This window comes from Manacus vitellinus, unplaced genomic scaffold (assembly GCF_001715985.3).
Source record: "Manacus vitellinus isolate BGI_N305 unplaced genomic scaffold, ASM171598v3 scaffold_1_pilon, whole genome shotgun sequence".
Taxonomy (NCBI): Eukaryota; Metazoa; Chordata; class Aves; order Passeriformes; family Pipridae; genus Manacus; species Manacus vitellinus.
This window is the reverse complement of record NW_021939396.1, coordinates 19,024,788-19,048,393: the sequence shown is the minus strand read 5'-3', so window position 1 is coordinate 19,048,393 and position 23,606 is coordinate 19,024,788. Positions and strand designations below refer to the sequence as shown.

Here is a 23,606-nt window from a genome sequence, read left to right as displayed (position 1 = left end):
AAAAAAGAAATTAAAAAAGTAATGTCTTGATAGTATTGTTTAAGGTTAATATATTATTATATGCTATTGCAATAAACTCTCTTTGTATGAAAAATTAAAAATATCCTCTAGCATGATTAAGAAAGTTAGATTCTGCTCATGATAGTGAAGTCAGAGGGGTACAATCACAAGCTGTTAAGTAGTTCATAGAGGTAAATATTGTATATGACATAAGTAGTCTTCAATGTTAATTTTCTTTTTAGATATGTGCTAAATAAATTAAGAAATGATATGACAGTTGATTGTTCAATTTAAAAAGGAAACATCTTCTTGAAACCTGCATGTCCATGAAATACTGTAATGTAGAAATAACATGTAGTAGTGCCTTATTTTAATCATATTATATAAAATAAATACACATAAAAATTGTCCGTTCTACTTAGACTAATATCCTTTAATGAAAAAAAAATTACCTTGTTCAAATGATTATGGTAGTCATTTGAGAAAATAGAAGAAATATAATGTTTGATGGAGAATATCCAACAAGAACTGAAAGTGTATGAGGCTTACTATCTCACCTCTGGTTGGATTATTTTGATATTGTAGGTAAGAATTGTCTTTAGCCCCAATTTTGCTTCTACACAATGCCCGTGGAGTCCTTGTGGACCTCTCTAATGTTTGTTTTTTTTAAAGCTCAGTAACAGTCAGAGCTAAACATACGGTTTTTGACAAAAGTTCCTGAAAAACTCAAACTTATGACCTTGGCAATATCTTTACAACTAGATTAAAACAAAAAGTCATCCATTTGTCCACTTTTAGAAGGGATGGTAGGTAGCCTAAAAAGGATTAATGTAAGATATATTAATCATGCAGACTGCAGAGAAGAACAGGAATTCTCCAGTAGTCTTTAAACAAGCAGTCCAGCAGCAGTGCAGAATTCTGGTTACTTTTTGGCATGACAAATTCACTTACTCAGAGCTCTGAGCTGCTGTTTACAGTTGTCAGGAAGTATACATTTCATTGTGGGCTGTGGTATAGCTGTGTCTGTAGAATTGCTTACCAGAATGAGGATCTCCAAACTTTCTGTTTATACCTATTTGTTTCATCGCTCTGAACAGGAGATGCACATCTTTATTCTTGCTTGTATCTTCTTTACTTGATGGTCTAAAACTGATCCTTTCTGGCAAAAGTTCCTCTCTCACACTTGTCTCTGTCATTCCATTAGTTTTCAAGCTCTTGTGTCACTGGATGATTTCATAGAATCATCATTTTTTGGGGGGGAAGAAAAACACTCAAATCCTTTTTTTTTCCCTATCATACACCCTTCTCATCTTTTACTAATTTCACAGTACTTGGAAAAGTGAGTATTTATTTCCTGAACTTCTAGATTCAATTTAGCATACCAGCAATTTTCGAACTTGCAAAGTGATGCTTTGTGACATCTTTGCAGGGAACAATCTGTTCTTACATTTGTGTTGTCTATGCAGTATCTCTTGTTTACTTGGTGGAGCCTCTTTTTGAGCCACAGTTGCCATGAGACCACTGTTTTTTTTCTAACTTCAAAAATTTCAGACATCCTTTTTGCTTTAATACAGAACATCATACAGGTTTTTCCATTTGACAGCCTTTTCTTGTACTTTTTCCATCATATCAGATGGCAGCTAAAGCAGATAACAATAATAGTTTGATTTAGCAACCCTCAGTAGTCAGAATTTGTTAGAGGTATGCTTAACAACATCCAGAGCCTATCTCAGCTGTGCTGCTTCCAATCTACATAAGCTTAAGTCCAGTAAAATGATTACTGTATGCATTTTTAAAAATAAACTGAGATTTCTTTTTTTTTTCAACAACATGTCCTGCTGGTATATCTCATTTCAGAATAATGTGAGAAAGAATGTAGTATCTCAGTTTCAAAATATTATACTAATAAACAACTATGTAGGTTACATGTAAAATTATAATGAGCAACAGAACAAAAATATCTGGCCAAATCTCTCTCAAACTCAGTGATGTTTGAGCAGGCTGTGGTGGTAAAAATTAAGCTGCAGGGCAGAGTGTCTAATAAACTGAATTTATGTCCTTAATTTATGTAGCTTATACTAGCTTCAAATAAGTCTGAAGTACCTTAAGGAGGATCTTTGACTCGTACAGTTAAAGAGAGGAACTAAGTACCTCAATGCATGCATGAGTGATCAACCCAAATAAAAGGCAACTAACCCCATTAATGCTAGTTGAAAGTTAGGCTACTCCAGAGGGTGAGTTGATTCTCCAGGAGGCATTTTCTGAGGCTACAGAGGACCAACCTTTCCTATTCTGTGATTCTGTGAAAAAGGAATACTATATATACTAGATAACTGTATCCTCCCTTCTCAGAATGCAATGCCAGCAGTCAGCTTTTGTATACTGTTGTATGTGTAGTAAGCTCATTCCAGAGACACGACATCTGCTGTTTAAATACTGTTTAGACTGGAGAGATTGAACCTGTCTCTCAGAAGAGTGCCTTTATCATCAAGCTATTCCACATCTCTTTCTTCTCTGGAGTGAGAAGTCTCATCTGAAGCTGAGATACTGTTTGATTAGGAATATAAGTTTGTGGTGTTATCAAAGCAAGCTTAATTTTAGCATAGCGGGTTCCAGATCTGCTACCCATAATGAGTACTGCTCTTGTATTAGACCACTATGAGTTAAGAAATAGAAAGAATTATATAAAGCTGAGACCAGACCCTCAACTCCATTTCCCCCAATCATCTGACTGCAGAGAAGTTATTTCCTGCCTTCTGTGTGGCAGTTATTACCTGGAAGCCTGTCTCAAGGAGTGCAGCAGATGCACTGCTCTGTGAATAACAGACCATCTCACAGTTTCAGCATGCGTTGAATTTAGATGCCTGTTTGTCTGAATGTAGGTTACAGCAGAAGCTTTAGTGAAGCATTAAGTGCATGTCTGGCTGGCAAAGGAGCCTAGGGGAGGAAAGTATATGAGCATGTGAGTAGCAAATAAGTTTCCAGGATCTCACTGCTAAGTGGGAAGATCTTCAGAAAGCATTCAGGTTGGATCACTTTCGAAGTGAATTTTAGCTGCCTACATCCTAAATAATCTAGATAGACGATGTCCTATTCAAGAAGAATTTTTACAGGTGTTAGCCTCCAGATTAGCATTAGCCAGCACAATTTTTTCTGTGGCACATTTTATGTATTGTAAATTTAGCTTTCCCTTTCCTTAGTTTAGATAAGAATTGCTTTGCTTCAGTTTCTTAGATCTTCTAAGCTTCTAAACGTATGTATGTAAAAAATTGCTGAATTGAGGTTATGTAGATTCTGTGCTGTTGGTCAGCTACTTAAGTCTCTCACTGCTGACCATTACACCTGTACATTTTTGTCGGACTTTTACTCTATGTTCTTTACTTTTTGGTGTCAGGCATTTTTTCTACAACTTAACAAAGCTATAAAACAAACAAACAAAAAAATTCTTCATCAACTTTTCTGTTATATGTGTGCTATCCTGTGTTTATTTCACAACGTGAAACATTTATAGTGTACTGTGAGATGTGTTAGGATTGTCCTGTATTTATAGATTAGGAATTGAGAAAATATGATCAGAGTCTGAGACAACCAGGTTCTGTCCAAACATTAGAAACACCTCAAACTTCAATTCCAGTGCTTTACTTAGCACACAAATCAGGGTCCAGGATTTCATACCAAGCTTCTAGACACCAAAGAACATGCAATTGTAAATGCTTTTCAAAATATCTTAAAGGGATGCACCCTTTGATACACAAGAGCTCTGGGAAAGTGGAAGGGATGGAATCCAGTCCTCTTGGACTGCACATGGCTGTCATAAATGGCTGTCCTTTCTCTATGAGTAGAAAGAAGAAGTTCTTGTAGGATAATACCATACCATCCAAATATTGTCATAATGTTTATGCACAGGAGAGTCAGAATTAGATCAGTCATATTCTTAAACTCATCTATCATATTCAGTAGGCTAATCTAACTCCTTACTTCTCATTTTCCTTTCCAATTTCCTGCCTTGACTTCTTGTCAGATTTTCCTTCATCCCAGTCTCTCTTTCAACATCTTTTGTGCCAGTTACAGCATGACTGGTTCTTTTGTCACCTCATGCCATTTCTCTCTTTCAGTCTATTTTTGCCCCTCTGTTCTTCTCTGGTCCCTGACATTAGTGGCTCCATTCTTCCTGTGTTTCACCAAGAAGTATTCTGTATATTTTACTTTCTCAGTAATTATAAAGCAGTTTTTGATTTGTCCCGTCTTCCTTCTTCTAACCCCGTGAGAATGCAATCCCATCCTCCCCTCTATGGGGTTCTTTGACCATTCTCTTGCAGTATCTTCCTTTCTTCTCCTTGCACCCTAGTCAAATGACCGTTTGAGTACAAGTGCCTGTAATGTGTATTGGAGTCTAGAAGTATGAATAGAGGAGAGAAAGCCTCTAGTCAAAATTCTGACTCCTGACCTTTCCTGTAACAAGCCAAATTAAAGGGAAATTCAGGGAAAATTTGTCCATTATGTACAAGTGTTTCCCATTTTTTTCTTCTGAACATGAAGAGAAAACTAGAAGGTATAAGTCAATGCAAATTTTGAGCTCTTGTTCCAAAATACAATTTTGAGAGCATCTCAGAAAAATGGTGTGAGTTGATTTCAGTTTCTGCTTAGAGTAATTCTCTAAATATTTTGACTGAAGTTTTCATGCAAAAATTCAGTCAGAAACAAATATAGTGAAGAAATATTTAGTTTGAATATGAACACACAATTCTGGTTGTATTTTTGGCACCTATGTCTAGATTATTTCACATCCCTCAGTCACAGTTTGTGATAGTGTCTGTATCACAAATATATTGCATTCTACTTAAGCAAGCATAATTTTTCCCAAAAAAGCAAATGAAGATTATCTTCACTGCTATTCCACTTGGGATGTGGGACTAGCCAAGTCTGTCTTTTGCCTGAGGACTCCCAAGAAAGCCTGCGGGTGGATACAGTGTCAGAGAACATTTAAGTTGACTTGCACTTCAGAGGTCATTAATCCATTGCTTTGGGTTTATACTGTGTGTACAAAGCTTTCTGCTTTTGATCTGTAGTTGGTTGGAGACACCTAGATGTCCAGATAATTCACAGTTTAGAAAAAATACTGTCAAAGCCCCTTGCTTTGCAGGAATGTAGGAACAGTGTTTAAAAGTCTCTTAAATCTGACATGTTAAGGATAATTTCTCACAAGGCTTTTTGCTCTAGTATCCACAGAGCATTTTAACTGTTGGTACCAGAAACCTATAAAATCTATAGTAGGGCCAATGACATGATAATAGATGACAGGTGTCCCCTTCTTTTTTAATATCCATACAAACACTTTTGGTTGATGACTACAGGAATTACAAGATCTGAAGGAGTGGGGAGGGAAGACGTACACTCCTACCAATGATTGAGTTGGCGTGTATTAATGTAGTCTCACTTAGTGAAGTATTAGGAATGGCAGAAAGCTAAATCAGCCCCTTCTTTGTGGGTTAGAAGTCTTGAGAATTATATCAAGACCTTTCTTTAAGAGACTGAAATGCTGAAGATGAGGAGCTATGACAGCAGATGGAAATCCTGTCTCTGAGTGCACCTTCCCCTGGTTATGTCTATCTTAGCTAGGGTATATTCTTTCCCTGAAGGTGTATTGCTTGGTTAGGTGTGCAGTTGGGCATTATCTTCTTTGATTCCCTTAGGTTCAGGCAGGGTCTGTGTTTTCTTTAAACGTCCTAGTTTGTCCCGTGTCTCAGGCAAAGTCTGCATGAAGAGAGCCTCCTCTGTAAGGTGTAGTTAATGACTGCAGTGCTACCGCCATGTCATGGCTTCCTGGCTATTTGGAAGGCTTTGTTTTGTTCTAACTGCACCATTTCCCCCTTCTGCAGTGACTGCTCTAAAGTACGTATATTCTTTCCTTGACAGATGTATTTGCAGCCATAGAATTCAAACTAAGATAGATAAATAGCAGCTTCTAGTGACTGTAGTGAAAAAGAATAGCAGATCAAGCCTAAGACTGGTTAATAATAATTTCTACAGATGATTAATAGTAGTTTTTACCATGTTGCTTAGTTGGACTATTAAGAGGGTTGGACTCCCTCTCTTACTATTTCTGGAGGGCTTATCTGATGTCAGCATAAATCTATACATCTTGAAAAGCATTTCGTGATATGAAATATTTATGGTCGTATCCTATAGTCTTTTTAGCACAACAGGATGTGAAAAATTAATTCATTCATTGTGCATAAACTCCTCAGAAATATATGTATATGCATATTATACATTAGTAACGTGAGTAATACAATACAAGAGAGAATAATCCTAACCAGAGCACCATGTGAAAAACCATTAGTGTGAAATAATGCACTTATTGTACAGGGGTTTAAAAAAAAGAGTAGCTCCAGGTACATACTGAAGCTCTTACAGTATTAGCTTATTTTTATTCTTTGTTATGAATACAAAGTAGAACATAATATTTTTCTGTTAAAGTAACCAACATAAATAGAAGCTTAGGAGCAAATTTATTTATAAGGACTAATATACTACTTCATTGTAGAAATGAGTTCACTAATTAATATTTTCTCCTTACAGATAAAACTGTGGTATGACAAGGTTGGTCATCAGCTAATAGTGACAATACTGGGAGCAAAGGATCTTCCTTCAAGGGAAGATGGGAGGCCAAGGAATCCTTATGTTAAAATTTACTTTCTTCCAGACAGAAGGTAGGGTGAAAACAAAGACAAGGAACATTTGAATAAGAGTTGGTCTGATACTCAGGTGGCATGCACAGCTGAGTTTATTGGCCATACATGGAAAAAACGTACAGTTTGGAGTTCCTGTATTGAACATGCTAGGTTACAGCAAGATGTCTTTGAACACTATGCACAAACTTGCTTTCCCTGACTATACTGTAAAATACTGAGTAGAAGAGGAAAGGTAAACGTATGTCTTTGAATGAGGATCTGTTATTTGCAAAGAATGTTGTTAGTGTTTTATAATGCCCTTATTTCCTATGAGTGCTATTTCTGTTTAGTGCAAAGAAAATGCAAAGTTCACAGATTTCTGGACTGATGGGTCTGGCAGTTTGGTTTGTCTCACCTTTATACAACAAAGCAGAAACAGATTTGGCATCTGAAACCCACAGATTTCTTATCACAGTATAAGTGATAAGTGATAGGGCTGAAGGGGACTCAGTTGAGATTGCCCATGTGCACCTTGGAAACTTCCCCTAAAGCAAGGGTAAACAAATCCTAAGTATAATAGAAATAATTTTATTAATTTTTTTTAACAGTGTGTCTAAAAATATTATTTCTCAGTTAATATTTTGATCCAGATTCTAAGTAACAGTTCAAAATTACAATGATTATATTAAAGTTGCAAGTATTAAAAAACAGACTGTGTCTGCATTACTTATTAAAAAATCCTCATAAATTAGTATGGCAGCTGCATTATGCAGCAATCAGCAGGTTTAAAATTAGGCATTGTTATGAGAACTTTTGTCAGTATTCTCAGTAGAAGGAATATGGGTGTTTTCCAGCAAAATTTGTTTCCATCAGAAAATATTAATTATTTCAAGTAGAAATATTCTGCAAAAGACTGCTTTCAACAACACCCTGGAGCCAGAGCCAGGACTGCCGTGGTGGCCTGCATGGAGACCTCACCTTGTAGTGGAAGTGCACCTTCATGTGGGTGGTTCCTTGCAGTCATCAAAAGATTTTGGGAGCTGTTTTGTGAACACTGTTCCTTCCAGTGTTGCTGTAAAAGAATATGTAACTCATTTTCAGGGCTTCTGGTTTCCCAGCTGTGGAACTGGGGTCTTTAGTCAGGAAACCCTGCAGAGAAGGCCATGCGCTGCCGCAAGCTCCCTGACCATTCCTTCGTGTGGGCCAGCTGCTCCTTCCTGCTCTGCAGTTGGAGTCAGCTGCTGTAGGACTGGAAGCTTGAGTGAACCAGCTGGCTCATTTTTCTGAAATGCAGATTTTTGCTGTGCCTGATGTTGTCAGCATATATGTTCTGCTATCAGACTGTACCTTGTGAAAATCCCATTTACAGAAGTACATTTTGCTTTATAGAATACTGTTTTGAAAAAAGCCACCAAAACCCAACAAAAACATTAAAACATTTCTGGTTTTCAGGGAACTTCTTAAAATTTGAATTGGCATGTGAACTCGAAATCACCTAATCTTAGTTTTTAATAGGAAATTATGAATTATCCTCAATATATGCACTGAACTTTACAATAAAGGAAAATTCCTAATGTAGATTATAGTACCCATGATCCTACAAACTGAAGTGCTGATTTAAGATTTCCTATTTTCCATGATATACTTATTACAGTATAATGGTATTTTGAACATATTTAATATTTAACTGTTTTTTTCAGTGATAAAAATAAAAGAAGAACAAAAACAGTGAAGAAAACATTGGAACCAAAGTGGAATCAGACATTTATTTATTCTCCAGTTCATCGGAGAGAGTTTAGAGAACGAATGTTAGAAATCACTCTTTGGGACCAAGCACGAGTTCGAGAGGAAGAAAGTGAATTTTTAGGAGAGGTATACAAGTATTGGTATTTACTATATGGAAATACAGTTGCTCATGTACTCATGTATAGATACAGTATTTTTGAAAAAGTTACTGACTATGCAAAGCAAAATTGTTTTATTGTTATATTTTTCTTTCTTTCACTTAGTAGTAAACAGTGATCTTGCACTTATCACATACTACAGATATGAGATTCTTTTTGTGTTTGTTCTGTTTTAGTAACAGCATGAACATGGTTTCTCAATTCTAGTTGTTCATTAAAATCCATATTAGCCATAGTTGTATTTTACCAAAATTTTGGTATGTCGCTCACTAACTTGCTACAAGATATCTGAATACTGTAAAGGCTGTCATAAGGTAACAAAGGTTTTGTGAAAGGTTTTTGTTGTATTTGGTGTTGTAAAAGGCACAGGAGCTTCTTTCATATTAAATGCAAGACTTTCATACAACTTCAGACAAAGTAAGAGAATAATAGAATAACATTTATGAATATACCTACTTTAAAATATTCCATCATGTAATGCTTTCCTACTTTTAACCATTCTTTCTTTTTTAGATTCTTATTGAGTTAGAAACAGCATTACTAGATGATGAACCTCACTGGTACAAACTTCAAACACACGATGTCTCTTCATTGCCACTTCCCCACCCCTCACCATATTTGCCACGCAGACAACTCCATGGCGAGAGCCCCACACGGAGGTTACAAAGTAGGTTGTTAGTTTTACACTGTGTATAGTTAATTTGAATCAATGTGTAATGAAGCATATTAAATTCTTGCAGATGGAGAAGTGACAGAATTTTTATGTTAATTTATAACTATTATGAATTAGGCGATATATGATTACTAATGAGAGTGTGACATGCTACAAATGGTAATATTGACCACTGTGCAATACACCAGTTTTTTCTTATGAGACAACTCAATTCAGATCCTCAACTTGAGTAAATTATCTTGGTCTTTTGCAATGTACTCTTTTTATCATGAAGTCCTATCTTCTGTATTATGTTCATCATTTCACTGTTTAACCTAAAGTGAATGTTCAGGACCTCTCTCTTTACCTCATACTTCTTAAAGTGACCTGTATATAACATCATATGTAGCCAAATTAATATCATGCATTGCTTTGAAACTATTTTACGTTCACAAATAGAATTTCTTTTAAAATTCTATTTTGTAGATTGTCATACTCAATCCAGAGTAATTTGAAAGTATCAGTAGATATTTTGAAAATAGATTATATACAATATGCTGTTTAAAATAGATACATAAGAATAAGACAGTTACCGGTAAAAATCTGTTTCTTTAATATTTAATTGTTTCTCTAGTTTGACTGTTCAGTACTGTCAGTGATTTAAAACTGTTCTTCACTGAATTGACTTTATAAAACACCAGTTAGCAGCTATATAAAAAAACCCAAGAAGCCAAATCAACCAACCAACCAAAAAAAGACCCCCAAAACAGCAAACCAGAACAAAAAAAACCACAACCACTACCAAAAAAATCCCCAAAAAACCAACACAAAACTCAACTCCCTTAAAAAAAAAAAACCAACCATAGAAGAACCTCAACTAACCAAAAACAGTTCCTAAGAATTATTTGGGGTTTCTTTGAGTATGTGAGTTTGTGTGCAGGTTTCGCACAAACTCACAGAAGCACATGCCTGTGCAGTCACTTAAACAAGGTTGGATATTTCGTATGTTCCATGTGGGGTCTTCATTAAATAATCCATTTTATATAAGTTTTTCAAACAGTTGATCTGTTTTACTTCTGTGCGCTGGATGGTGAGAAAGATTAAAATGCTCCATATCGTAATATTCTGAGATAGACACATTATCAGAGACTTACATTGCGTAGCCTTGAAGTTGTAAGATTATACTTGTCCACAAAAGGAGGAAAGAAGTGATAGTTAAAAGGTAAGGAGCTCTATTGCAATTCAGTTCTCTTCAGTCTTCTTGTACACCATGACTGTTTCAGCAGAGTTTTTAAATTTTTTTTCATGGTTTCTGCCATCTTTTAAGACATTTTAGGAAGTTAAATTTTCCATGTAAAATGACTTTTACAGACCAGCTGGACATTTCTGTTTGTATGTGAAGTTAGTGAAATTCTGGTTTTCATGAAATATTCAGCCCTTCAAACAAACCCTGTTTGTCTATCACGCTTCATATGTGCAATAAATAACTGCCATCAAGAATGAATAAAACAGTAACTGCTTTATTTTTGAACATATTTTAGTACTGCTTGACTAAAGATCTGTTCAATGATATTGATTCAAAATTTGAAAGTCAGTCAGTTTTTTTAAAAAGTAATACTAATATATACTAATGCTAATAAATATTAATAATAATAATGTGCTCAACTGAACAATCTTATATGCCTGTCTGGAAATGTAGATGAAAGGAATTAACAAAACTTCTGGTTTGGTGAAACACTAAGGTTTGGTATAGATGTCTTGCTTTTCCATGAAGATGATTTAGCCTGACTGTTTCCAGGGCACTAGTTCGACAACCTGGGGCTCTAAAAACTTCAGCTGAATAAGCAATTCCAGATGTTCACTGGGATTGCTGGGGAATTCGCATTCTCCCACACTAAATTATTCTATGTCCATTTGTGCTGAGATTGAGATCTGATAAAGGATTTTCTCTAGTGGTCTGGCAATATATTCATGTCTTAAATCCTTGTGTGTCATAAATAATTTTCAGTTTAAACAGATAGTTTTAAATGTACAGAACATGGTCTTCTGGAATTAAAATTTCTTCCTTCTGGGGACTGGAAAGACACACAATAGGAAATTTAGCATCTGGTCTCAGTTGTGCAATGGCAGCAGAATCCATTTAGCAATTAAAAATACAATTTTATTTTACTTTTTTTTATTGCTGTCATAGTTTGAGAGCCTCAAAAAATCTAATGCTCTAGTCAAAACCCCCTTCCCCATCTCAACCTAGTATAAGATGTGTTTTTTCCAGTCAAAACACGAGACTCAGAATGGGGAAAAGGGAATATATTACAATGACTGTACAAATAAATATTATAATACATTATACACACGATCTCAACTATCTCTACCATGACATAAGTATTTACAATGGATCAGATCTCTTCTCCCCTCCGAATAAAAATCCAGGAGGGAAGAAGGACAGATCCCTTCTTCAGAGCAGCAATATCTCTAAGGCAGCAGGTCTCTCTGTTTCTATGCAGCAGCTGTAACTGGATTGTTGTAGCTGGATCTCTTTTCAATACACACAAGGGGGTCTCCAAGCCCCTTGGCCCGTCGTCTCCAAACAAGGGTCTTCAAGACACAAGGGGGTCTCCTTTCACCCCTCTTGGCTCTCCTTCAACTCCAAGCGAAGGCCTCACCTGTGGACTGCCAGCAGGGACTAAACTTGCTTCACCACAGGCATATCACAAAATGCAGGGGCATCTTCATTAAAGTCCCTTCCTCAGGGGGGTTCACCCCTGAGTCAGAACATCTTGGGCAGCATTCAGTTGAAAGCCTTTGCCTCAAGAGTTCTACCAGAGCTCCTGTGCTCTGTCTCAGGCTGCCAGGCTTGTCAGCAGCAGCGAGGGGGGACCAAGGTCAATCCCCCCGCATTCCTTCTCCATCCCGGTCCAGCCTTAGGATGTCTTTGAGCTTCTCAGCTCCTCTCTCTCTGGTGCTGCAGCACTCCAAGGCTCCTCTCCTTAATAGGAGTCCATCTTCATCCTTTCTTGGAGGTCTCAGAGGGGTATGAGGTTTTATTCCAGTTCTTACCCCAACTCTATCTCTCTGCTGCTGTCTCTCTTTCTCGGCTCTCCTTCCAGGAGTTCTCTCTCTTGCTGCATGCCGTTTGCTGTTTGGTTCAGTTCTTATCTGTCCTGGCTCTTAGCCACAGTCTCTGGACGCTGCTTCTCTGCTTCTGCTCTGTCTCTGCTCACTCACGGTGGAGAAAACTTGGGCTGGGGGGGGCCCAACCCCCAGTGGGGCTGCTGCTGTCTCTCCTTGTGGCTCCTACAACATGGCTGGTTCTCCTACCACCACAACTAACCTTCTCCTCTGTTTGCTTGTGGTATGTTTATATTTCGCAGAAGCGCTCATTGGATAAAATTTCCAAACTTTCAGGGTCACCACCCCCTGGGGCTTTACCATTTTATAACTGCAGGGGAAAAACTGTTTCCCCCTACCACAATTGCTATCACACCTCTGAAATGGAAATAAAATTACTTCTTGGTGTTCAAAGAGATGGTGGAACATCCTAGTGGAGAGATCCAGTACTCAATTAGACAAGGTTCTAAGCAATTCAATGTAAGTTAGCCAAGCCTGAAACAGGCATTGCACCAGATGGCCTCCAAAAGGCTCTTCCCAATCTAAATGTCATCACCAGGGGACTGGTGAAGGGCAGACAGCATATCTTATGACTGTTTGCCTTCACTATGTAAAATATTTATACTATATTAATAACACATAGAAGTCTGGTTTTTTTACTTTTTTTTGGGGGGGGTTCAAAAGAGTATTAAGTTAAACAATATATTAGTTCCTCATGTCTGTAGATGTTTTTGTATCTTTAAATAACACTCTTGTACATGATGAAACAGAAAATGTTATCCAGTGGTACATTATGACAATGCGAAAAAAATTTCCAGAATGAAGACAAGGCTTGTCTAGCATGTTTGTTTATGTTTTTCAATGCACATCTTAGAAAACATACTGGGCTGTTAATACAGTAGGCTGATTTCAATTTCTGGAGCCACAGAATCTGAGCAGTTCAGTCCTCCTACCTTTTGTTCATTTCTGTGATGCCTCTATATGTAGAATTAGTGAGTACAATATGAAGTACTTTATTGAATGCCCCCCCAAAATTGTTAGTGTGAGAAATGACAAGAGATATTTTGAATTACAAGGTTGTTTGTTGTTAGTATAAATGCACATCTAAGCTTTCTTCATGATTGCCAAGTAGCGATAAACACATATGTTTGAAGACAATACTTAAATGTTATTCTCTAAAGGTAGTTTAAAAGAACCACCTACACTTACCGCTTACTTCTATTCTCTTTTTAATATCACTAAATTGTAGTGTTTCTGAAGAAGAGCAGACTGTCAGCCCTGAAGAGTGAAGTCCTATTTACAGATTGCCAGTAGCAAAGTGCAAGCTTCCCACACAGCCCCATATGCCATTTTTTTGGAACCAGTTTCCAGAGACAGTAGCTTAGTTTCTGCATATATTTCTCTCTCAATATCTTTGAGTGGGCAGTGTGTTGTACAGACTGATAGTCAGCGTCCACCTTCTCTTGCTCAGTCCTCTGATCCATACGGTCCAGTAACTTCCCGGTGATGAAGGATCATTACCATACTTTTTCCTTTGTGTTTTTTGAGACATCTACTTAGAAACTGGAACTAATATAGAACATAGGATTATGATTTACTAGGTCTTTCAGCTAATTATATTTCAGATTTTCATAAACTGACGATGTTTATCCAATGGGTATATTTTAAGCTTTTTCTCATGTGAAATGTGCTGGACTTCTGAACTGAATTTTTAAAATTACTTCATTTTCTCTAACATTTTGTATAAAATCAGATATACATTAAGAATTCTGGACAACAGTAACTAGAGTTACAAACAAAGCGAAGTTCTTTTTATATTGCTTCTGAAAAAAGATTGTAAACAGCAAATCAAAAATAATTTTAAAGAATATTTAGGAATTCCTGTTGTTAGTAGGTTACTTTTCCATCTTACATTAGGTAAGAATCTTAATACAGACTACATGGAAAACTGAATGAGGTTTCAATTTTATGTTCATAGTCATTAGGATCACTGGGATGAAAGTTATTTTTAGTATTTCTATTTATTGAGAACTGATACAGAAATCAAACAGGGATTATACCATGAACTTGCAAATCAAAAATTGCTTCCTCTCAAAGTAGCCCAGTTTATAAAGATATACATCAAATTGTATCCGAGACATTTTTATTCAACCTTTTACAGCTATGTCCACGTAATATGAGCATTTGTGCACTATGAGCTGGTATCGAGTTATTGTTGAATACAGAGTTACTGTGTATTTTGGAGAACAGTTTTTAGTTTTACATTGACTCTGAATTAGTTTTGGAAGCAGATTTCTTTTTATTCCAGTGCTTTAAGAATTTCCCAATTACTTAGGTTTGAAAAGTAACTGCTGCTAGTTTTCTAAGTCGGATTTTGCAGCTTTAAAACCAAGCTGTCTGAATTATTGATCTGCAGACCACAGCAAGTTGGTGTGCAGTGTGGGTAACAGCTAAATGCACCAGGAGAAGAGATGTGCATATAGCAGTAAATCCAGACATTTTCAGATCTCTTGTTGCAGCATAGGTATGTGCAGCAGTTGAAGGAGAGCTTTTAATTACAGTGAGAAGGCACAGTATGGTTTGAAAAAGAAAATCGAAGTTTTATATTTTGAGTGTCCTCAGTAAGGGAAAAGTAATAAAACTATGGGAGATAAACTGCTGAAAACAAGATCTAAGAAATTTTAGAAATTATATATTTGGAAATCAACATATAGAAGTCCAAAATGGTGAATCAAATTTCAAGAACTGAAAAACAGCCAAATCAATCAGAATTAAAATTATGTAAATAAACAGATTGCGGAGTAGCTTTATTTTAAAGGGAATTTGACTTCCATTACTTTTAGAATGAAATTCATCAATGACTCCATTCACTGAGTTTCATGATTCTTCAGGCACATAAAATAATCTGGAGGAAGAGAAATTACAGTAACAAGTATTTAATCTCTGGGGAAAAAAAATTAAGTATATTATGTTCTACAAAAAACCTGCATACGGTGTGCAAAAGAACTATATACAACATTTATTTTCCAAATTTTATTTATTTTTTCAGATGGGAATAAAAAGAAATCTATAATGCAGAAACAAAGTGTTTTGAATCACGTGGAAAATTTTGTCCTCTTCTTTCAGCTTTGTACATTCTCCCCAGTCAGATTGCAGTTTCTGGGGCAATGTTGAGACTTTAACATGATAAAAAATATTACATCTGACTAGGATAAAAGCAAACTGATAGACTGAATTCACAAATAAAGAACCTCATAGCTTATTAATTTTTGAAAAACATTTTTAGATTAACCTGTCATTGCTAATTCTGAGGGGTTTTTTTAATGTTCTGTGGCTGTACCACCAAACCAAAGAGGAGTTGAGTATTATAACTTAATTCAAGCCCTCTCTTCCATTATTTAAATGGTAAAATTGCCAAGTCTATATTATAGAACATCAAGATATACACTTAGTAGTACCAAAATCATGGAAGTTTAACAATAGTTAATTCCAAATATATCTGAAACATTATCCTGTGAAACCTGAGACCCTGTGAAATGATGCCCAATCTTCTTCAGTGAAAGCTGTTTACTTCCTTGGAGGTCTGTTTACTTCCTTCTGGAGTCTCATTTTACTGTAGAATTGTGATTTTGCTGTCTCAGCAATTTCCTTTTAGGTTGTTGTGAGTGTGGTAAGTCAGTGTGATAATTTTCAATGTCACTGAACGTTACTTGAGGAAATTATAATTATACTGTTTACTAGTAGGTAAGTGAATTGTACTTAATGGAAACATGCATCAGTGACTTTTTTCAAATTATAATATGGAGCATTTTATGGTCGGTGGCACAGACTATGAATGATTAATTTATTATAAGACTTTTACCCTAGAGAGCAAGAATAACACTTATTTTTCTCTTTCATGCTTCTTCTTTAAAATTTCTCTTTCTTTTATAGAGCACAGGCCTTGGGCATGTTGTCTTTTTTTGCATGCATTGATATTTTTTTGTTAACAGAATATGGATATATATACCAGTATTGTATTTATTTATTTATTTATTTATTTATTGTACCTCTATGGTTTATTAAATACTTTAATTAAAAGGTATTTAACATGATACAGGGGTGTCTAAAAAGGCCTTAAACAATAAAAAAATTCTTTTTCTAATAAAAGAAACTCAAGGTGTTAATTTATTAAATTGTAATTAAACTGCAAAAATACTTAAAAACCTATTTTGAAGAAGTTTAAGGGAATTTGATTATTACAATATTGCTCTGATTACTTGATAGAATCATGTTATTAAACTACTCTTCTCTCATGTAATGATGACAGAAAACAATGTTCTTTCAACAAAGAACTCAGTGCACAGAGTAAAGTAACCTTGCTAAGCAGTTAATAAATAGCAAGTTAATGACCTAGTTTCCTTTTTTAGGCTAAAGGTAATTTGTATATTTTTTTATTATGAAAGCATTATAAGCTATCATATAAAGTGTGATAGTTTTAATGAAGTTTTCAAATGGTTTTGATGCTATTCCTACTTTTTTCTTTCTGTACTGTAACCATATAGAAACAAACATGGCTTCCTTGGTCCTCAATCCCATTAAAACCTCAGTATTTTTGTGCTCTTCCAGAAGCTCTACCTTTTACAGAACTTTCAAGCAGTTAAATTGAGAAAGTCCATAATTTTTAACTCTGTAAATAATTTCTAGACTGTGTTAATTGATTTTTTTGGGGGCGAGTGTGGCACACTTGAACCTTTGGTGACTTTCTGATGTTGTTGGGATAAACTAGGAAAATTCCCTAACTCCATTTTTCATCATTTTGTAGCCAAATAAGAGTCAGTTTTTAATTAAATTCATAACTGGCAGAGAATAGTACCAAGGGATACAAATATTAAAAGAAGTTACAAGATAAAGATCACATCTAAAATGTAAATGATGCTGAAAAAACCTCCTATCATTCACTTCGAAATTATATTGCTGAATGGAATACTGGATCTGGGACATAAAAATTTATTACATTTATCAAGAAAAAATTTGATAATACAAGAGTTAGAAATTGTAAGTAGTAGATGATTTAGTGATGTGATCCACATATTAAAATAGTTAGTACCTAGATGTCAGAAAAAGTGTGACTTGCCAGAAGGTACTTAGTCATCCAGTGAATCCTTTAACAGCACCAGCTGGCAAGAAATTGAAATTTTCATTTTTCCCAAATACTGTCATGTCTTATCATCTGAGGTGCATTATTTACTCACAGACTGTCACTCTTTTCTATTTAAGATGATGTCTTTGAGCTGTTCAACTACAAGGAATAAAAATATTCATAATGTCTTGCTAATGACAAGATACTATTAATGTTATTCTGACTTCCCAGCTTCTTCATATTACCTGATGAAAGTCATATTTACAAAATCTGCAAATGCAAAGTAGCAATTCACATTTCCATAATTGTTCAGATATTCAAATACTATTATTCTGTCCAGTTTAGAAAAACTGGTATGATTGTATGGAAAGCTAAAATACATAAACAGTCAGACTTAAGAAACGCAAACAATAAATCAGATGATGCAAGTATTTGATCATTGAGAACACATCAGGACTCTTAAATTCAATGGTAACAATGGTATGCAGATAAGGTTTTTATGTATGTACATATTTACCAAATCAAGACCTAACTGGAGAGAAAAGATTGACTTGAACAGCATTTCTGAGTCTGCTAAATTTAAAGTAGGATTCATAACTACATCTTGGGAAAGTTCTGCTAATGCTGTGGTGACAACAGAACCGTGCAATAACTTTAAGGGTAGCAGCTCATGCTGTATGCCTAGGTGAATATACATTTTGCCCTTAAAAAGTTAAATGCTTAGAGTAAAAATGTGCAGTTGTATTTCAGAATTGGAACTTACTGAAATAGCTCTGCTAGTCCTCTGTGACTACTGAGTACAGCTGGTGATCCAGAAGTGATTGACATTTTTGTAGTTTAATTTCTCTTGTATGCTTGAGTTTTATTATTTTGAAGGAATGTGGCCTAAATATCAAAATTTTCAGCATCTGGCAGCAATTATAATGAAGTTTAAGGTTCTAATCATCCCTGTTACATGTATTGATTCATGTATTTTTTCCTGACACTACTTCATTTCAATATTTGTTTTCCAGATAAAGGCTTATATTCATATAATTCAGGTAAATTTTAAGCATGCCAGAAATGCTTATTGCTTCCATATGCGTGCAAATTATAATTTGATATTTTGTTGGTGTGCTTTTGCTACCTTTTGTGCACATGCTAAATTGCTTAAAAGTTCCTTGGCTTTTCTTGTCTGCTTTTCAGTAATAGGTCTTTTGTTGGCTTTCTTTCTCTATTCTTAACATCTCAGTATTGATACTGGAGCAGTATTGTCACACCATACTTGCTTTGCTTGCCTTTATTTTAGATACAGCTATGGTAGGAAAACTGTAGTGAGCTTTATTAACTATACTAGGAATTTTGCTAGTTTGCTTAAGCTATATTTAAAGGAACACTTATATTACAGCTGCTTGAGAACTAGTGTAAGTATTTTTAGAATGCAGACATGAGGTAAGTTAAGAACTGGCAAAATCAGTCTTTACACTGATACAAATTTCTGCACTTTCATAGTGTTTTAAATTCCCCATTACAAATCCAGCTGAGAAGTTTGCCTTAATTAAATATAATTAATAATGTGCAGTTTTCACAAACTTAAATTTTGTAGTGTGTTTCATGTGGGACTTTTTGCAGATCCTGAAGTTTTAATTATTAGAATCTCTTTGAGAATTGGTTCAAGTAATTATCTTTTAGTTACATTTAAAAAATGAAACACACATTGTTATGAAAATAGATTCATAATATGGTGGAAAGAAACAAAACCCCCACAGAGTAATGCTTTCTTGAGAACAGTACTAATAAAATCTGGTTTCCATTACATCTAACATCAATCTCCTGTATTTCTTCCATTCCATTCTCTCCTGAAATTATCCCACATTCTTCTCATTTTTTTACAGTATCTTCTCATGGGAAGAGACCAAGTTTGCTGTGGCATCTGTGTACTTGTGCACATGTGGATTAGAAACAAATTTTAGCTTGATAATGTTTCTTATTAATTAAGGAGTTCTGATTTGTATCTCTCTCTTCTATCTAGCAACCATTTTCAGAGATCTGTAGGAACTTAATAGAATTTGGTATTTAAACTCCTCTGTCAATGTAGATGACATTGATAAAAAAGTCCAAAACCCGCTATTATGTGCAGGAGGATAAAGTGACATATTCACGTGGAGACAGCAGGACTGCATTAGAAATTAGCTCACACTAAGAACCCTCGGGCACAGGCTGGATGAATATCAGAGAGCAAATTCTTAAGACAGTTGTGAGACTGATTTCAGGGTTGCTTATATGTCAGCTTTGTACACAGAACAATTACAGGCAATGCTAAGGGACTTTAAGTGGTTGTGAAGGCCTTCTGTGAGCTTCAGGGAAGGAACTATAAGCATGCTTCACTACCCTTTGTTCTCCCAAGGAGTTTACACAACCTTGAAAAAAAGCTTCCTGCATTGTAAGGGACCGGATCTCCAGCTTGGGAGCTCAGTCTGCTGTCTTCTTCCTTTTAGTTTTATTTTTTTTTCCTCCACAAGGAAAAATAGAGAATTCCTGAGCCATAAATAACTGGCACTTCCTTCTGTATTTAAGCTGACTCACCTTAATTTTATTTCTCATTCTATCCTCTGTCCTAGTCCATTCTATATTGGTTGGTCCTATGGTTTTAGTAGAGTTTTGAACTTTATGCACTGGTCTTCTCTTGAGTCCTGTAACAGAAATATCAATGGGCAATATATGAAGTACAGAAGCATTATTACCTTGCATTATTACCTCTGTATGTTAATAACAGAGTGAAGCAAAACTCTGTGCCAACTTTAGTTGTCATGTAGAAGGCAGAGAGTGTTTTGAAACCCTTCACAGATTTTGGTTGCTTTGCAAGAAAATATTTGTTTGAATATTGTTTCATTCATCTGGGAGAGTTCCAGCTATTTAGAATGTTGTTATGGATATAAATGTGATTCTGAGGAAATAGAATAGAATATTTCCTTTGGCAGAGGCCTACAATGATCATCTAGTTCAACTGCCTGACCACTCCAGTGCTGACCATATGTTAAAGCATGCCAGTAAATGCATTGTTTAAATTTCTATTAGCTTTCATGGCCACCAACACTGCAGCCCATGAAAAGTTAACACACAAAAAAATATTTAATTCATAAAATTGAAAGAAACACCTGGTTGTTTTCTTTATATTATTACTAGCCATGAAGATGAAAAATGGAAATGTCTTTATACTAAGAAAACTACTGTATTATAAATCCTTTTTCTGCCTAGTAGAAAGTAAAAATGTAAATGGTAAAATAGTAAAAACTTAAACAGAAAGTACTTGCTAAATGGAAACTGAAAATAATGGTCCTAATGGGTTTTAGGTGATGGGGTTTTTCCCCAGGTCTGCAATGGAAGCTCCAGTGAAAGTGCTGTAAGCTTCCAGTCCTACTGTGTTCATGTTCTTGCAGAGCTGTGCTGGTGGGATGGTGGCATGAGCAGCATCGTAGGGAAGGAGTAGGTAGGTGTGGATGGGCAGGAGGATCCTGAGCATTGTCAAGGTCTGATGAATTGGTTTTCCATTGCCCCTGGAAAAATTTTATTGCTAGTTTAACGTTATTGAACTGAAACCTCCTAAAGTGAATAAGAATATATCTTTTGATTTCACTGGGCCTGGGGTTTTGCTGAATTAAGGCATTTTTATGAGGGTTACAGCAGCTAATCATACAGCATGGGGTCTATTTTCCCTTCAGTCTGTAACTGTAATAACTGTTAATCCTGGTGGAAGGAGTTCAGAAGTCCGTATTTACCATCTGTTACCGCCCAGCTATCAGACAAAAGGGTAATAATACCTCCAATACAGTTTCATTAATAAGCTAAATACCAGTAGAATGGCAGTGAGACTTAATTAATGCCATTTCTCATGTTTAAAATCCATCAAAGAAAAAGTTAATTATATGCAAACCATTGGCACCCATGCATTTATTTGATGCATCCAGTGTCCTGAGTGTTACATGCTTAAGCTTTTTACTAAACTTTGAATTTATGTTAGAATGGATTTGAATACCCTATTTTAGAATATATATGTCAAACAGTTTAAGATATACAGTCAAATGCTAAATAAGAATTTCATTCTCTATATTAATTTGGATTAATGTGTGAGATGCTTCATTGTCACATTTCCCAGAAAAAATATGAATTGCTCTTTCTCATTTTTATGATCAGTGATTCAAATTACTTAGATAATAAAGTAGTATTTTGAAAAGACATGGCTAAGGTGGGACTGATGCCTAGATCTTCAAATTTACATTGTCAATATGTTAAAAAGAAAATTACCTTCTACAATTAATATACAGCAGATGAAATTACTTTTGCAAAAATTATAAGAAATATTAAACTAAGCTGCCAACAATTATATTGACATTTCAAATTCTGTGTTCAATAAAAGATTCTGACCTCTGCCCATTCTAGTTTGTTCCATTTCTGAAGTTAATGGAAGATGTTTTAAATAAATATAATTTGATTCCTTTGCAGAACTTATATATTCCAGATAGTAGTTCTTGACACTACATATTTAATTGACATGCTTTCTTTCCTCTGTCATTCCTGAAAACATTGATTTCCAATGATAAAACCAAGTAATTAATTCTGCTTTGAATTTTTTCTGACTTCTTTACTATCATTTAAATTTACATTTGTAAATAAATGGGAAATATTCCTTAAACATGATTATCATTTTTCAGTCAGTTTATCTGTTAGTAGTTAGAGTTGGGTAAAGTAGCTTGGGGAGATAGAAGAGGTGGTGTGAACGAGCTTCATTTGTCATCTTACAGATGAAGTTTTCATATTTAAGCAATGTCAGCTATTACTAGAGACTCTTGTCTTTGCAGTAAAAAATACAATTTGGGAAAGCGCTGAAATTTGATTCTTCCCTTGTTTTTATTCTTCCTCTACTCCCATCCTTTGGCACATCTCAGTCCTGGGCCGTTCACTTTCCCCATGCCCCAACTCTTCCTGAAGCTTGGATGGGAATAAAGATAGAAGTCTGTACTTAAAAAGAGAAAAGGATCTCTAGATCCTGGACGGTTACTTAGAACTGAGTATTAGGAGATTCTGGAGCAGATGGATCTCACTTGGGGAGACAGAGAGAGAGAGAGAGAGAGAGAGAGAGAAAGAAAACAAGCCCTGTTTCTTATGCCTGTGGTCTGTTGAAGCTTCTTAATCTCTCTTTTCTGCCAGATGTATCCTGTGACTACAACAACATAATTTTAGCTACACAGCTGGGAAGTCTATAGCCCACTGTGACAACAGCTTGCTATTTTCATCCTCAAAGATGCAAATTTTTCCTTCAGAATACAGAATATTCTAAAAATATGTTTAAGCAGATGTGCTTAGCTGTAAATATAAACATAAATAAAAAGCAACCTCAGTTGTAATTAGATTCATTCATAAGAATGAATTAGATGATGAGTAAATGATATCCATTGAAATCACAGTTGATTCAGCCCTTTTATATCTTTCACGATACAAACCTTTCCAAGTATCCACGTGCTGAACATCAGCAAACTGTTTGGTTTCTCTCAGCTTCAGGTTCCACAGTCTTCTCTGTGACAGAGCCTGAGTGTTGGTATTGGCCTCTCTGCACAGCAGCCACAGACTCGCTGCCAGAGCAGGGGCAGGGGTTCCCGAGGACAAAATCACATTGCTTAGCACTCACTCCGGGGGCTTCTGCCCCCAAAGGCAGAAGCCTTTCAGACCCCAGCCAAATCCCAGCCAGCTGGTATGGCTCTTTTGCTTAGTGTTTGGTCACAAATATTGTCCTTTAATGACCTGGTTTTGAATAAGTGGCAAAGGAAAATGGAGACTAATCCTGCTTGCTCACTGGCATGTATATCAGCACACAAGTAGAAGGCTTTGCTGAAAATGGCAGCAGGAACAGCATCACAGGTGGAATGGATGCTTTCTTTGGGAAGAAAGAAGGATTTTTATTGGGCCTCTGTAATACTATAATTAAGAAAATAATCAGAGGAGGTCAAAATCTTTTCCTTCACTCCTGCCCTCATCTTCTGGGTTTTCTTGAGGGCTAATGGTCATCATTTTCTTAATTTTTTACAGAAAGACTTCCTGTTATTTCTTAACTCAGACACCTGTCCCCCACACATTGTAGCATGGCTATTTCTAAAATTTTTTAATAAATT

At 35.6% G+C, this 23,606-nt stretch overlaps 1 protein-coding gene across 28 annotated transcripts in view; it reads left to right on the top strand.

The window, feature by feature from the left end:
- Positions 1-23,606, top strand: part of RIMS2 (regulating synaptic membrane exocytosis 2) — a 388,249-nt gene that overhangs the window by 187,109 nt on the left and 177,534 nt on the right. For 17 of the 28 annotated variants that reach the window (XM_018077725.3, XM_029959221.1, XM_029959224.1 and 14 more), the window contains 4 exons: positions 6,583-6,713; positions 8,375-8,546; positions 9,092-9,245; positions 18,474-18,500. In XM_018077725.3, coding sequence (XP_017933214.1) covers positions 6,583-6,713; positions 8,375-8,546; positions 9,092-9,245; positions 18,474-18,500 — 484 coding nt within the window. The remainder of the gene's footprint in view (positions 1-6,582; positions 6,714-8,374; positions 8,547-9,091; positions 9,246-18,473; positions 18,501-23,606) is intronic. The other 11 variants (XM_029959232.1, XM_029959226.1, XM_018077800.2 and 8 more) reach the window with 1 other exon arrangement.